At 49.3% G+C, this 16,466-nt stretch overlaps 1 protein-coding gene across 1 annotated transcript; it reads left to right on the top strand.

Moving 5' to 3' along the window:
- Positions 1–10,746: 10,746 nt before the first annotated feature.
- On the top strand, positions 10,747–13,642 carry NCCRP1 (NCCRP1, F-box associated domain containing; the record flags this gene model as incomplete). Its single annotated transcript, XM_080908930.1, has 6 exons — positions 10,747–11,056; positions 11,420–11,482; positions 11,565–11,616; positions 12,660–12,755; positions 13,235–13,373; positions 13,502–13,642. The coding sequence occupies 6 exons, from the start codon at positions 10,747–10,749 to the stop codon at positions 13,640–13,642; spliced, it is 801 nt and encodes a 266-aa protein (XP_080765056.1).
- Positions 13,643–16,466: the final 2,824 nt, after the last annotated feature.

The following is a 16,466-nucleotide window of genomic DNA, read 5'->3' on the forward strand; positions in this document are numbered from 1 at the left end:
GGCAAAAAAACAAGTGAATACCTTATTAGCGTTTTTTAAAGGCGGCCTGATTTTGTGCTGTCCAGAACAGGGATCTCAAGCACACGCGTGTGGATATTTAATCTAACCTAGTGTGTGACGCAGTGTTTGCCTACCATTCATGTAATTCTCAGCACCACAAAGTGAAACAAAAATTAACAAAGTGAAATGTAGCACTCTGATGCTGGAGGAGGGCTCGGTGGCTAAGAGTACTCGGTGGCTAAGCTGCCTTTGCCCAGGACCCATTCAACTTCCAGCGCCAACATGGCAGCTCACACATGGTCCCTTGAGTGTGTTAGGAAACTGTTAGCCTGTGTCATATTAGTGCCTTTAACTGTCGAGCCGGACCACCAGCCTCAATCACTTTCATTTGTATTCAGTCTGGGATCCAGCTCATGGGATCATGGCTACCACGCATGTTCAGGTTGGATCGTTCCATCTCAGTTAGCGTGATCTAGAAATTTCTGCACAGATGTCTGTGAGGGACAGATGCCTGTCTCCTTGGTGACTTTAGACCCTGTCAGAATGACAGTTAATATTAATCGTTTCATTCCCATAAACCCCCTTCCTCAGGTGCTTGGTCACAGCAATGTGACCAAGAGCCGACAGAAGGAAGTAGCCCATGACTGCGATCCAAGAAAGACATCTGAAATAAAACCACATAAAGAACATAACGGAACAAATAAAACAGACAAAAGTAGAGGATAATATAAAAACCAAGATGTTCCACTTACACCAGACATGGTGGCACACAGGAGTCTGAGGCAGGAGGAGAGAGAGTTCCAGCCAGCCTGTGCTACATAGGGAGACCCTGGCTCAAAATGAATTAAGTAATTGAATAATTTAGAATAGTCAAGTTTCAGAATGGGGAAAATATTTGCAAACATCCGCACTAATCAGATAACCTAGAAAGAAAAAGAGAGCAATTTTATCAGGGACATAGACAAAGGTTTGAGAAGGAAGAGCCCAAAGGTCATGAGGTCAAGCACAAGGCTCTGACTCATTAGGCAAGAAATGCAAATTCAAAACGGGGTGCCATTGCACACTGCCTATTCAGAAAACAATAAATCGGCTGCTTCCTGCTACCTCATGATGGATGAGTGACACTAGAGACCATGGGTTAAAAGCTCTAAAACCATGAACCAAGTCCTCCGCTTAGAAATAATAAATGTCATGGACTAAGTAAATGGCTTGACTGGTAAACATACTCTCCACGCAAGCAGGAAGATCTGAGTTCAAGTCCCCAGAACCCAAGTAAGGCCAAGGAGTTGTAGCTTGTGTCTGTAAATCCAGGGCTCCGTCAGTAAGATAGGAGGGGTAGACAGGAGAATTTCTGAAAGCTTGTGGACCTGCTGGTCTGGGGTCTATAACATCCCAAGCATAGTGGAAGGTAAACATTGCCCTTGGGGTTTGCCTAGGACCTCGAGCACTGTAGTATTCCTATGTCTGCACTTGCACACAGGAACAAGCACATGTACAAGCACACACATGCGACACACACAATGTAAGGCAGCGGATGTAGTTCAGTGGTAGAACCTAGAATTCCCCAGTGAGGGGCTGGGGGCGTGGCTCAGTGATAGAGCCTCTGCCTAGAATCCCCCAGTGAGGAGCTGGGGGCGTGGCTCAGTGGTAGAGCCCCTGCCTAGAATCCCCCAGTGAGGGGCTGGGGGCGTGGCTCAGTGGTAAAGTCCCTGCCTAGAATCCCCCAGTGAGGGGCTGGGGGCGTGGCTAATGGTAGAGCCCCTGCCTAGAATTTTCCAGTACAGGGCTGGATGAGTACATATATTGCTCCCTGAACAGCAGAGCTGGATTGCACCCTTTCACCCCATCAAACAACATTCAACCCTCTCTGCTTCTCTTCCCTATCAACCTGGCCGTGACTTCCCACTCCTGCACCTCTGACCTATGCCCCCATCCCACCCCTGAGTGCCACCCACCAGCAGGCATAGGACCGAGACTCGTGGGACACATAGTGATTTTGCAGGAGAGTAAAGATAATGCACTCAGGATGTCTGGACAGGGTTCCTCAGCAGAGCAGCGTCTGGCCTTCATGTACTTCCTGCCCAGCAGGCATGACTGTGGCTCATTTTGAGTTTCTGAAGGCCCTGCCCTGACAAGGCAACATTCTAGCAGGGTGAGCCGGACGGTGAGCTAGAGAGCCACAGGTTCAGACGTAGTCATTGATCACAGAGAGGGCAAGAAGCCAGGATGAGGTGTGACAGCGTAAAAGAACAGCGTGGGTACGACCTGCCTGGGCTCGGAGGGCTCAGCAGTATGCAGCTGGGCCTGGGTCTGGAAGCACCAAGCTCATGGGAAGGATTCAGGAAGAGTGTGTACAGCTGAGGAAGTCACAGGCTGAAGACAGCCTCCAGAGCATCAGTAAAGCCTTGCAGGAGGAGAATGTGCAAAGGCCGTGGAGTGGGAAGGTCTGTGAGCTAACCAAAACATGACAGCATCGTCAGAAGTAAGGGGGGAGCTAAGCCAACACCAGCAGGATAAGAGCAGGGACTGCTGAGTCCAGACAGCCTTCCGCTCCTGCACAGTGGTTCTCAGGTTTTTGTTCTTGTGAGGATAGGAACAGAGCTCAGAGCCTCTTGGAATAATACAGTGTCCACTATGAGAGGAGTCCCAGACCATAGCAAGAGAAGTTCAGCTGGTTTTGTTGGTGAACTGGGAGTCCAGCCTGAGCTACCCAGTCAGACTTTGTCTCAGAATAAAGTAAAAAAGGGGTTGGAGTATAGTGGCAGAACACACACCTAGCACCCCACAGTGAGGTGGCTCAGTGGTAGAGCTCCTGCCTAGAATCCAGTGAGGGGGTGGGGGAACAGCTCAGGGATATAGTACCTGCTTAGAATCCCCCAGTGAGGGTCTGAGGACCCCAGAGCAGCTGTACTAGGAGGCTGTAGAATCTTTATAGGGTTATGTTTAGCTAGCAGGACTCCTGGTTCCTGGACTGATCTTATTTCTCCTTTACTTCCCAGCTGTGGGTGAAGGTCTTCCATCACCGCATACTCCTCAGATCGTGTCACCGAATAGCAAAGCTGATGATGACTTCTGGTGCCTCCAAAACTGTGATCCAAAACAACCTTTCCTGTTGCTAACTTGACTAGTTTCCAGGTATTTGTTATAGTATTTTAGTATTTCCCCCCTCCCCCTGCTGTTGTCTGTTGTCTCTCTTTCTCTCTCTCTCTCTCTCTCTCTCTCTCTCTCTCTCTCTCCCTCCCTCCCTCCCTCCCTCCCTCCCTCCCTCCCTCCCTCTCTCCCTCTCTCTCTCTCTCTCTCTCTCTCTCTCCTTCTTTCTCTCTCTCTTTCTTTCCTTCCTTCTTTCTTTCCTTTTTATCTTCCTTTTTTCTTTGGGGTCTCCTGTATCTTAAGATTGTTTATGAACTCTCTACTTTAAACTCTAACTTCCACCTTCTGGAGGGGAATCCACTGTGTTCCATTTTCCTCGGTGCTGAGAATCAATCCCAGAGTTCTGTGCATGCTGAGCCAGCACCCTACAAACTGACCTGCAGTGCGGTCCAGTTCTGTTCATCCTAAGCTAACACAGGCCACTTAGGGGAGAACTCGGACACATGCGTCTAATCTTATCTCACCATGTGGACAGTGGCCCGTGCGGTTCACTGCTCCGCTTAGTTTCTTATTGCTGAATTTGTAGAAATCCCCTTAGGTGGGGTGTAGGTGACTGGACCGCTTTGTTCCCTATCAGGACATAATTAACACAAGATAAATTCTCTCCTGTAGCAGACACCTAGATGCATTTTGACAAATGCATATGTCCATGTAACAACCATAGTTAAGGTATGGTTGCAGGCCAGGTGTGGTGGCTCACGCCTTTCATGCTAGCACTTGGGAGGCAGAAGCAGGAGGATCTTTGTGAGTTCGAGGCCAGTCTGGTCTATAAAGTAAGAACTTGTATAAAAGAAAGAAAAAAAAAACTTTTTTTCTGGCTGCAATTTCTTTAGTGTCTAAGGACCACCAACATGATTTCTTTGATGCTGGCTTAATCTTGCCATACCAGGATTCTATATAAATGAAATCATACTGTAGGTAGCACTGTTTTGACTGTCCTTTATTATTCTGAGTAGAGATTTTTTTAAAGATTTATTTATTTTAGTTATAACAGTACACTGTAGCTGTCTTCAGACACACCAGAAGAGGGCATCAGATCTCATTACAGATGGTTGTGAGCCACCATGTGGTTGCTGGGATTTGAACTCAGGACCTCTGGGAGAGCAGTCAGTGCTCTAACCACTGAGCCATCTCTCCAGCCCCTGAGTAGAGCTTTTTAGACTCAGCCAAACATCCCCATTGTCATGTCTGCAGAGAGCTCATTTCTTTCACTTGGTGAGTAGAATCCCAGTGTATAAATGTACCACAGTGCGCTGGTTAACTCTCTGTTGTTATAACAAAGTACCAGAGACCTCTATTTGAAAAAGAAGATGGGGCTGAAGTGATAGATCAGCAATTAAGAGCGGATGTTGCTTCCCCAGAGGACTGGGATTCAGTTCCCAGCACCCACAGGATGGTTCACAGCCATATGTGGCTCTAATTCCTGGGAATCTGATTTCTTCTTCTGGCCTCTGGGGGCACCAGGCACACAAGGTGCTTCACAAATATATATGCAGGCAAACAAAAACTTATAGAATAATAAAAAGGCAGATCACTGTAAGTTCTTTTTAAAGTTAATTTTATTGGATATTCTCTGTATTTACATTTCAAATCTTATCTTCTTTTCCCCCACTCCCCTCCCTCCTCCCCCTCAACTCGAAGGTGCTCCCTCTCCCAACCACCCCCTCCACCTCAGTGCCTTGGCATTCTCCTACACTGGGAAAACAAGCCTTCACTGGACCAAAGGCCTCTTCTCCCATTGATGCCAGACAATGCTGTCTTCTGCTACATATGCAACTGGAGCCATGGGTCTCTCCATGTGTATTCAGTGATTGGTGTTTTAGTCCCTGAGAAGGTTTGGTTAGTTGATAAAGTTGTTCTTCCCATGGGGCTGCAAACCCTTTCAGCTCCTTCAGTCCTTTCTCTAGCTCTTTCATTGGGTGCCCCCGTGTTCAGTCCAATGGTTAGCTGCAAGCATCTTCAACTGTATCAGTATGAGTCTGGCAGAGCTTCTGAGGAGGCATCCATATCTGGTTTCTACCACTAGGCACCTCTTGGCATTAGCAAATAGTGCTTGGGTTTGGTGGCTGCATATAGGGTGGATCCCCTGGTAAGGCAGTCCCTGAATGATCTTTTCTTCAATCCCTGCTCCTCTATTTGTCCCTGTATTTTTTTCCCGTGAGTGTTTTGTTTTCTCTTCTGAGAAGGACTGAGGCTTCCACATTCTTTCCTTCCTTCTTTTTGAACTTCATAAGATCTGTGAATTGTTTCTTGAGTATTCAGAGCTTTTGGGGGCTAGTGTCCAATTACCAGTGAGTGCATACCATGTGTTCTTTTGTGACTGGGTTACCTCACTCAGATGATATTCCCTAGGTCCATCCATTTGCCTAGAAATTTTATAAAGTCATTGTTTCTAATAGCTGAGTAGTACTCCATTGTGTAAATGTACCACAATTTTTGTATCCATTCCTCTGTTGAAGGACATCTGGGTTCTTTCCAGCTTCTGGCTATTATAAATAAGGCTGCTATGAACATGGTGGAGCATGTGTCCTTGTTATATGTTGGAGCATCTTTGGGGTATATGCCTAGGAGTTGAATAGCTGGGTTCAGGTAGTACTATGTCCAATTTTCTGAGAAACCACCAAACTAATTTTTAGAGTGGTTGTACCAGCTTGCATTCCCACCAACAGTGGAGGCGTTCCTCTTTCCCACAGCCTCTGTCACCTGAGTTTTTTGATCCTAGCCATTCTGACTGGTGTGAGGTGGAATCTCAGGGTTGTTTTGATTTGCATTTCCCTGATGACTAGGGATGTTGAGCATTTCTTTAGGTGCTTCTCAGCCATTTGGTATTCTTCAGTTGAGAATTCTTTGTTCAGCTCTGTACCCTATTTCTTAATAGGATTATTTGATTTTTTTTGAAGTTTAACTTATTGAGTTCTTTGTATATATTGGATATTAGCCCTCTATCAGATGTAGGATTAATAAAGATCCTTCCCAATCTGTTGGTTGCCATTTTGTCCTCTTGACAGTGTCCTTAGCCTTACAATTTCATGAGAAAAGCTTTGCAATTTCATGAGTTCTCATTTGTTGATTCTTGATCTTAGAGCACAAGCCATTGGTGTTCTGTTTAGAAAAATTTCCCCTGTGCCTATGTGTTCTAAACTAAATGGTGAGAAACTTGAAGCAATCCCACTAAAATCAGGGACTAGACAAGGCTGCCCACTCTTCCCTTACCTATTCAACATAGTACTGAAAGTCCTGGCCAGAGCAATTAGACAGCAAAAGGAAATCAAAGGGATAAAAACTAGAAAGGAAGAAGTCAAAATATCACTATTTGCTGATGATATGACAGTATACTTAAGTGACCCCAAAAATTCCACCAGAGAACTCCTACAGCTGATAAACAACTTCATCAAAGTGGCTGGATATAAAATTAACTCAAGGGGACTGGAGAGATGGCTCAGTGGTTAAGAGCACCAACAGCTCTTCCAGAGGTCCTGAGTTCAAATCCCACCAACAACATGGTGGCTCACAACCATCTTTAATGAGATCTGATGCCCTCTTCTAGTATGTCTGAAGACAGTTATAGTATACTTATATAATCAATAAATCTTTTAAAAAATAAAATTAAAATTAACTCAAACAAATCAGTAGCCTTCCTCTACTCAAAGGATAAACAGGCTGAGAAAGAAATTAGGGAAACAACACCCTTCACAATAGTCACAAACAATGTAAAATACCTTGGTGTGACCCTAACCAAACAAGTGAAAGAAAGATCTGTATGACAAGAACTTCAAGATTCTGAAGAAGGAAATTGAAGGAGATCTCAGAAGATGGAAAGATCTCCCATGCTCATGGATTGGAAGGATCAACATAGTAAAAATGACCATCTTGCCGAAAGCAATCTACAGATTCAATGCAATCCCCATCAAAATTCCAACTCAATTCTTCATAGAGTTAGAAAGAGCAATTTGCAAATTCATTTGAAATAACAAAAAAAAAAAAAAAAAAAAAAAAAAAAAAAAAAAAAAAAAAAAAAAAACAGGCTAGTGAAAACTATTCTCAGTAATAAAAGAACTTCCATGGGAATCACCAACCCTAACCTCAAGCTGTGTTACAGATCAGTCATGATAAAAACCGCATGGTGTTAGTACAGAGACTGGCAGGTAGATCAATGGAACAGAATTGAAGATCCAGAAATGAACCCCCACACCTATGGTCACTTGCTCTTCGACAAAGGAGCTAAAAACATTCAATGGAAAAAGGACAGCCTCTTCAATAAATGGTGCTGGTCCAACTGGCAGTCAGCATGCAGAAAAATGCAAATCGATCCTTTCTTATCTCCTCTACAAAGCTCAAGTCTAAGTGGATCAAAGACCTCCACATAAAACCAGGTACACTGAAACTATTAGAAGAGAAAATGGAGAAGAGCTTAGATCACTGTGAGTTCTACATCAGCCTTGTCTACACAACAAGTCTTAGCAAGCGCTAGAAGAAAGGCTGAAATGTAAATCAACAAAATAACCAATAAAATAATAAATTAAAAAAAGAAATTCTGCTAGAATTCTGCACTAATCCTGTTTTAAGTATTACCTTAAAAAAAAAAAAAAAAAAAAAAAAGGAAAGGTTAATTTGTCTCATGCCTTCAAGGTCTTGCCTCCTCCATGACCTTGTTGCTTCTGGTCACTGTGGGGACTCAGTGAGGTCAGACACTAACTGACGGTGGCCAGCAAATGAAGGAGCTAAATGGAGAGGAGTCCTGCTGTCTTCTGCAAGGAGGTACCCCCCTGGGGACCACAGAATGTCCTATTAGTCCTTATCTCTAAAAGGTTTAATCACCTAAGAATACAAAGATGGAGACCATGCTCTTAACACACGAGCCTTTGTGAACATTCCAGACCTCTCTTATACGTTTCATCTCTGGGCGTTAATCTAGGTGTGTGCACATGGACTTCCAGTGTGGGGCTGCCGTGACCAGCGAGACCCACCCTGAGTAAACTTGTGCTTTAATTGCTCTTGGCTAAATGCCACACTGGGGACACTCCTGGTCTTCTGGCGGCAAGAGCAGAAGCTGGCAACGTAGTGCTGGAATCGCCTTGCTCTTCCAGGGCATAAGCTGTACACCCGGATTCTTCAGAATAAAGCACACGAGCTTCTGAGGTTCTAGGGCCCATCCTAGACTTCTGTGAGGGAACAAGGACTCCCCAGTGAATCAGAAGTGCCCCAGCATTTGTGAACCACTGAGGATGGAGGGGCAGGCAAGAAGAAAAAGCCTAAGACAGGGCTGGGGGCGTGGCTCAGTGGTAGAGCCCCTGCCTATAATCCCACAGTGAGGCGCTGGGGGCGTGGCTCAGTGGTAGAGCCCCTGCCTATAATCCCCCAGTGAGGGGCTGGGGGCGTGGCTCAGTACTAATGGACTGGGCCAACATTGTCATCTGGAATTTGAGGACAGCCTGACCTACACAAAAACATTCTTGAGCAAAAGAAAACAAATAAAACACATCAAAGAGGCGCAGGGACGTATTAGTTTTAGTCAGAGGGAGGGGAGATGGGTAAGGATATTGGAGGAAAATATGATCGATGTACATTTTATAATCATATCTGTATACACATGTATGAATTAGGAAAGAATAAATACATTTTAGAAAGAAAACCTCTCTTGTTTGGGGGTGGGGTGAGGTTCCTCCTTCAGGTCCCTGCAGGCTGTGGCCACGCCCTGCCCTGGATTCTAGCCCCACTCATCAACCTGCCCTCCTCCCAGCCACCATGACAGGCCCGAGAGGGGCATGTGCTGCTGTGGCCCCGGGAGTGTATGCGGTCTTGGGTGTGCCACGGTCTCTCCGGGTGTTTTCTGGGAACCTGCTGAGGTGTGGCAGGGTGACACCTGGAAAGTATATTTGTCACCTCAGCCCTCCTAGGGCCCTAGTGACTTCCAGCTCTTCCGTGTACAGGGTCAGTACCCCTGTTTCCTGCCTCAGTTCTCTGAGCTGTGCGTAGAGATATTATTAATCATTGGCTGCCACTTTGGCACAGGGCTCGTAGGAGTTTGGACTGGATTTAACTGTCCACGTCACCCTGAGCCCATGACTGAGCTTCTTCTATTTACATCCGATCGCTGTTGAGCTAACCTGCGACTCACTGTGTTTCTCTCCAACTTGCTTTGCCCCTGCCGTGCAACCTCAAGTGAGTTCACTAGACCTCTCTGTGTCTCTGTATCTCCATTGAGAAGACAGGTGTAACAATAGGGTGGACTTTCTGGGGTAGTGGATCCACGGAGATGGGATAGCCTACCCCACTAATGGGCTAGGCTATGAGCTTCACTTCCCGGTGTTTGTCTGAGGCCATCTTTTTTTTCTGCAGGACAGGCAGTGTAGGAGTGTGAAGGACTGGCCTGGGAGTGTGGGGACAGGTATGGGGATTGAATGGTGGCCACAGGGCGTGGTGGCACAAGGTTGTGCACAATCATTTGGCAGATAGAGGCAGCAAAGTTAGCCTGGGCTACAAAACAAGTTAAAAAAAACCAGCCTGGGCTAAGGCTTTGTCTGGAAACAAAACATAAAAGCCCCCAAACAACAACATCATCATCAACAAAAGAAGCCAGTAGAAGCTGGCCCAGGGCTGTTGTCGAGAGAAGGGGATTGGAGAATTCAGGCCCCGCCTATCTGCTTATAAACGACCCATCTTTCTGCTCTGCCCGCGTCTTCCTTAGTGAAATGAGTTTAAAGAGAGGTACTATGCAGAGGCACCAAAGCCCCCCACGGCTGATGGTCTCTGTTCAGGGAGAACCAGACCAGGCTGGGGAATGGGGCCACAGGCAGGAAGTGCCCTTGGGTATCTGGCCCTACAGGTTCCTCGTGCCTCAAAGTACTGTCTGGGCTGCGCACCATCCTCTCTCTGGGGGAAGCAGGGAGGGACACAGTTACCCAGGGGGAAAAAATCCAAAAAACAAAACAGAAAAAAATCCAGTGGCTACTGTCTCCAGAACCTCCCTGGGTTCCCACCTCTTACACCCTCATCTATGTTTCTAGCCTCACTCTGATTTACCCACTTCGCTCTCCAAGACCAAAAATAGATAGATAGATAGATAGATAGATAGATAGATAGATAGATAGATAGATAGGTAAAATCCGAGTGTCTCAAGGGTGTCCCAGGAGAGAGCCTGAGGCTGTACCCCCCACACATGGTGTGAGGAGGGGAAAAGGGGTAGATTGGCTTTAACTGGCCTCAGTTTTGCCAGTCCAGCCTTAAGGAGGATACATATCATTAGAGAGCTTGACATTAGCCCCAGGGGTCAGGCGAAGTCCTCAACTGGCCCTAGGGAAACTGGGGCAGAAGGATGAGAAGTTGAGGGGGCGGGACTGGACCCCTTCTGAGGGAGGAGGCTGGTGCCTGGACCACTGAGTCTGAGGGAGGAGGGCTGGGGGCGGGGCTGGAACTCTAGGTCAGGAGGAGGACCTTGCGAGCTCCTCGGCTTCTGGTCAGAGGGAGGAGGGCCCCCGGGGTTCAGATCCTTCCCCTAACACGCCCTCTCTTAAATGCCTGATAGCTTGCCCCGCCCCTCCGCCCCCAGTTAACCTGGATCCCAGGAGCTACGATCCAGTCGCCCAAACCTTAGGGATGGAGAAGACACCGGACAGAGACGCGCCCAGTGGCAGGATGGAAGACGAGGGGTCCCAGAACTCCGAGGAGCTGCCACCGCATCCTCAGTCCCCGCCACCACCGCCGTCCCCAAGATCTCCCACGTCCCCGGAGACCCCCGAGCTCCCGCAGCCCAATGCGCCGACCGAGGTGGAAGCCAGGCAGCTGCTGGTAGAAGAATGGGGACCCCTGAGCGGGAAGCTGGAGCTGCCCCCGAGCATCAGCTGGAAACTGCTGTTCCTGGAGCGACCACTCTACCGCAACCTGCTCAGCTCACCCAACCCAGAAGGTGGGGACCAGCCTGGAGACCCTGGGCGCGCTGCTCAAACCCTCGGTCTCTTCGTCTTCCTCTGTAGCTCCTGTCTATTTCTCTCGGCAAGCATCTCTGCCCCGTCTGCCGTTGCACTTCTGTGTCTCCCTATCTCTGTTCTACTGTGTGTCTCTCTCTCTGTGTCTCTGTTTCTCCTCGGCCCCTTTCTCCAGTTTTCTTTCAGAACTCCAGAGACTCACTATAACCGCCCACCAGCATCCTTAGTCCCTGCTAGGCTGGTCTAGCCCGGCTCGGTTCCTGCCCTTCCAGTCTAGCCCCAAGGGTAGGAAGACGTGAGGAGGTGGGCACCCGCCTGAGGCGCTATTCCCTTGTGTGATTCAGGCATTAATATCTACCAGCCGGCGCCCCCTACGGGTCCCACCCGGAAACCCCTGAAGGAGCTGGGTAAGCACTGGGGGGCTCTGCCGGGAGGATGGTGCCCCTCAAGGAACGTCCCTCCAACCCCTCTTTCCTCCTCACTGGCTAGGTAATTTCCGTGGGTGGTACATTACAACTGAGAACCTCCAGGGACCCCTCAGGTGAGTTGCCACAGGGCCAGGGGGTGGGGGTGGGGGAAGGAGGAATTATTCCCCTGTCCTCCTTTAGCTTTCTTTGCTGAGGTGCCCATAGAGGGGCCTCTCTTTCTTACTCTGGTGACAGGGTTAGTCATAACCGAATGCCTATGAAACATGCAATATAGGTGCCCAAGACCTCTGGCCAGCACACAGTAGGTGTTTGATAAATCTTGATCTCACCGTCTTTCCCTGGGAAAGGGGTCACGGCTCCAGTCCAGCTCCTGAACGGTGGATGAGAGGGTGGAATTCAGGGGCTCAGAGTCAAATCCCATCTTTTGTGAATTTGTTTTTGTTTTTTAAATAAACTGATTAAAGTATCCCTTAAACTAGATGGATCTCTAGGGTAGATGGATCTCTAGGGTGTCTTGCTATTGTTTGTTTGGACTGAGCCACGCCCCCAGCCCCTCACTGGGGGATTCTAGGCAGGGGCTCTACCACTGAGCCACGCCCCCAGCCCCTCACTGGGGGATTCTAGGCAGGGCTCTACCACTGAGCCACGCCCCCAGCCCCTCACTGGAGGATTCTAGGCAGGGGCTCTACCACTGAGCCACGCCCCCAGCTCTTCATTGGTGGATTCTAGGCAGGGGCTCTACCACTGAGCCACGCCCCCAGCCCCTCACTGGGGATTCCAGGCAGGGGCTCTACCACTGAGCCACGCCCCCAGCCCCTCACTGGGGGATTCTAGGCAGGGACTCTACCACTGAGCCACGCCCCCAGCCCCTCACTGGGGGATTCTGGATAAGTGCTCTCCTCCTTTCCTTTTTTTTTCCTTTTGAGGATGCAGTCATTACCTCGTGTCAGCTCTCTCCTGGACCAGAGGGGATTTGTGTATATTTTTCTCCAGGGTCTCCTGGGAACCAAGACTGTCAGGTCCTCAAGTGCAGGAGGGTAGGAGCTGAGGGGGAAGGTCTCCTGCTGTACTTAGAGCCCTGTCACCATGCTTCCTGCTCCCTGGGAGACTTCAGAATTGTGGGATTGCCAGACCCATGTCCTCCCTCTGTCTGCAGCTGGACCGTGAAGGAGCAGTGTGTGAACCTGCTGGCCAAGAAGCTGTGGGAGGAGCTTCTGGATGACGAACAGCCTGACATCACCGTCATGGACTGGTGTGCCCTGCCCTGCCTGACTGCCCGATCTTGCTATCCAAGGCTCCCCAGAGCTCAGGCTTCCTTGTTCCCGAGGGCCTGAGCCCCCGATTAACACCCCTTGACTCTGTAGTCTCTCCCTGTCCTGCTCTCCTCTGGCCCCAACATTTGAATCTTTCAGGTGTCAGCTGGGTGGGTTCCCTCTGGCCCAGGCTATCCCTTTATCCCCTGAAGCCTGAGCCTCTGCCTTCCCCACCCTACCCCTAATCTCTACCAATACGCTCTTACCCTCTGCCTGTACCCCATCTCACCTCAACCTCTGCCTGTTCCCCTCCAGCTACCTAAGTAGCAGTCACTCTGGGTGACATGTCTACTCCTCCCCCTGGACAGCAGTCCTCAGAGAACAGAGCAATGGGTTTGTCTTGGTCTCTGCCAGCCCAGGGCTGGGAGGCTAGATCTGGAGAGTTGTGGCTGCATGGTAAAGCCTGAGTCTCCTCCAGGTTCGAGGACAGCCGCCTAGACCAGTGTGTTTATGAGCTACACGTCTGGCTGCTCGCCGCTGACCGCCGCACGGTCATCGCTCAGCACCACGTGGCCCCTCGGACCAATGGGAGAGGACCCCCTGGCCGCTGGGTTCAGGTGAGATGCGCCTCCAGGTCCAGACTACACATGTGTCCTTTCCCAAGACCTTGGGCAAAGGGAGGAAGGGATGCCAGCCGGCTGTGGGACCCTGGTGAGACTTTCTTCCTAACTCTGGGCTGCCGCAGGTGTCCCACGTCTTCCGCCAGTACGGCTCCGGAGTGCGCTTTGTCCACTTCCAGCACAAGGTTAAGAACCGCATGGAGCCCGGGGGACTGCGGAGGACAAGGGTGACCGACTCCTCCGTGTCTGTGCAGCTCCGGGAGTGACTTCTGACAAGATCGATCCTTTGGAGGTCCCTGATGTTTGTCACCTCTGAGCCCTTGGCATTTCTATGATGCTTCCTGGCTTCTGACCGTGTGTGTGGGGGGGGGGGGGCTTAGCAACAGTCTGACCCCTTTTCACCCCGACCCATCCTTATTCCACGGACCCCTCCTCACCTTCTGCCTGACCCCTCTTCACTTATCCTTCTGGCCTTTTCTCCCCTCCATGACCCTCAGCCCCCGCCCCCACCTTCCTTCACCCCTGGCCCCACCTTCTCTGCCTCCAGCTTCTTCCTAACAATGGCTCCCTGCCCAGGTCCCTTGGCCCCTGAGGTCTCCTTGGACATCTTCACACCTTCGTGAATGTGTGACTCTGGGCAGGGGCCGCCCCTTGAAAACTAACTGCTTGTCTCATGTTGGTGAATAAACCTTCAGAGAGTGTCTCTAAGACACCACGTGCTCAGTGAGGCTGGTGTCTGCCTGCTCTTTGTTCCTTAGCATTCCCTGAGTCCACACACCTCAGCCAGTTCTTGAACTCCGGACCTTTTCATTGATCATTGATCGTGACCTCTGACCTTTTTTTTTTTTCAATACTAGGAATCGAACTCAGGTTCTTTTGTGTATACTGGACAAGTTCTCTACCACTCAACTGTATCCCCAGATTTATTTGTTTGTTTGTTTGTTCGTTTGTTTGTTTATTGAAATTCTGTAACAGGTTCTAGTTAAGTGGCCCAGGCTGGCTTTTAATTTCCTATCTTCTGCCTCAGCCTTTTGAGTACCTGAGGTTACATGTCTGCACTCCTAATTCTTCCTTCTACCTTGCGGGTCCTGGAGATCTAACTGGGGTTGTCAGGACTGGCTGCAAGCCCTTTTATGTGCTAATCCATTTCATAGGCCCCTGTCAGCTGATCTTCTACCTCTATCCCCCCCCCATGGGTGCTCTTGAAGAATTGCACTTACCCATTCTCCCCCATCCCTTAACTCTCAGAATCTCCCCAAATCCTAGCCCTGTCTCCAATCTACCCTGGATTTCATTCCTGGAGAGCTCCTCCCCTTTCTCTGTCCAGGACATCCCAGACTCACCTAAACCGTCCCAGACAGCCATTAAAAGCCCCCATGCCTGGAGCAAAGGTGAAACAGAGATCACAACTTGTCAGAAAAATAAATGTGAACTAAAGTGTCTTCCATATGTCAGGGCAGGGACGTTAAATTTAATTAACAACCCAGTGTCAAGTCTTGAAGTCCAGCTACTATAGAGGCTGATGTAAAGGGATCTCAAGTTAAAAGATAGGCTAGGCAACTTAGTTAGAATCTGTTCCAAAATAAAAAGTAAAGAGAGGGATGTGGGCATGGCTCAGTGGTAGAACCCTTGCCCAGAATCCCCCAGTGAGGGGCTGGGGGCATGGCTCAGTGGTAGAGCCCCTGCCTAGAATCCCCCAGTGAGGAGCTGGGGGCGTGGCTCAGTGGTAGAGTCCCTGCCTAGAATCCCCCAGTGAGGCGCTGGGGGTGTGGTTCAGTGGTAGAGCACCTGCCTCTACCACATCATCCAATACACAGTAGTTCTAGCCTGGCACAAGGTCCTGGAATGACTCTGATAGTCTAGGCATTAATGTCAAGAGTCTGTAACTCCCCCATAGGCAGAGAGATATTTACCAGAAGTAAACAAGAAGTGTTTAAATACTTAGACAGCAGCCAGCAATGCTCGCCCTTGCCCCCAGATGCCTTTGCTCATCCCGCCCCCAAGTTACAATCTAAGCTGTCTCCCCAGTGTGGCCTGACTCAGATCTGATCACTGCTTTCCTTTATCCTCTCCAGTCCTGGGCGCTGGGTGTCAACACACACACAGATGTCACACAGGGTTGTAACTGCAAGGGTTGTATTGGAGGGAAGCTAGTTTAGCAGGTAGTGAGGCCATCTTGCCTCCTGGCTCTTGGGGCCACAGCAATCCCCAGGGACAGGCTGGGTAGGGCTCAGCACTGCAGAATTAGAGATGACAGACCCTCAAGGCATCAGTAGCACCTGTAATAGAAACACGAATTCCCAGCAGGGGGTGTCAGGACAGAGATGTGTTATATGGGAAGGTCTGAGGAATGGTCCAAGGCTTCATGTTTAGGAGCTTAGGGACCTGGCCTGGGAAGTTTGGGGAGGGGTGGTGGGGCTTTTTTTGTTTGTTTGTTTGTTTGTTTTGTTTTTTGTTTTGTTTTTTTGTTTTTTTTGAGGGATTCTGCCTGGCTGGTTTGGGATATTGTTACAGTGAAATAGAAGATCCCCCAGGTCTGTGGGTCTTCAGATGATTGCTGGAATTTGGGCCTCCAGGATTGGGTCTGGGAGGTCTACAAATGGTTTCTGGGTTTGCGGCTGATCTAGACAGAGTGGGTGTGGGGGGGGGGAATGGAAGGTTAGACCAGATTGACTCTTCAAGATTTGGACCTGGGGTCTTGAGGCTTGAGAGTTTTTAAGTCTCAGAGTTGGATCCAGGGGCTTTCAAATGTAATGAGGCAGGGCTGGCTTAGGGGTCTTAGGGCCCCAGAGGAACCAGTGACCCCCTCATTCTGAGGCCAGGAAACCACATGCAGATGCAGAATTAGCACAAAACCCAAGTGACGGGGCTTCTAGGATGGGGGGACAAGTTGGGTGGGGTGTCAATTTCCTAGTATGGGGAGCCTAGAGTTTGTCTAAGAGATTGGGGGGACTGGGGCCCTGAGATAGAAAATAACAAGACTAGTCTGGGGGTACACTCAGAGATGAGGTCTCTAGGAACAGTTTCTAAGGGGATAATCTACCTTTCTTAGTATGGGTCTGGGGAGGGGGTTCTCTGGATTCTGGAGGA

This window comes from Micromys minutus (genome assembly GCF_963924665.1).
Source record: "Micromys minutus genome assembly, chromosome: 32".
Taxonomy (NCBI): Eukaryota; Metazoa; Chordata; class Mammalia; order Rodentia; family Muridae; genus Micromys; species Micromys minutus.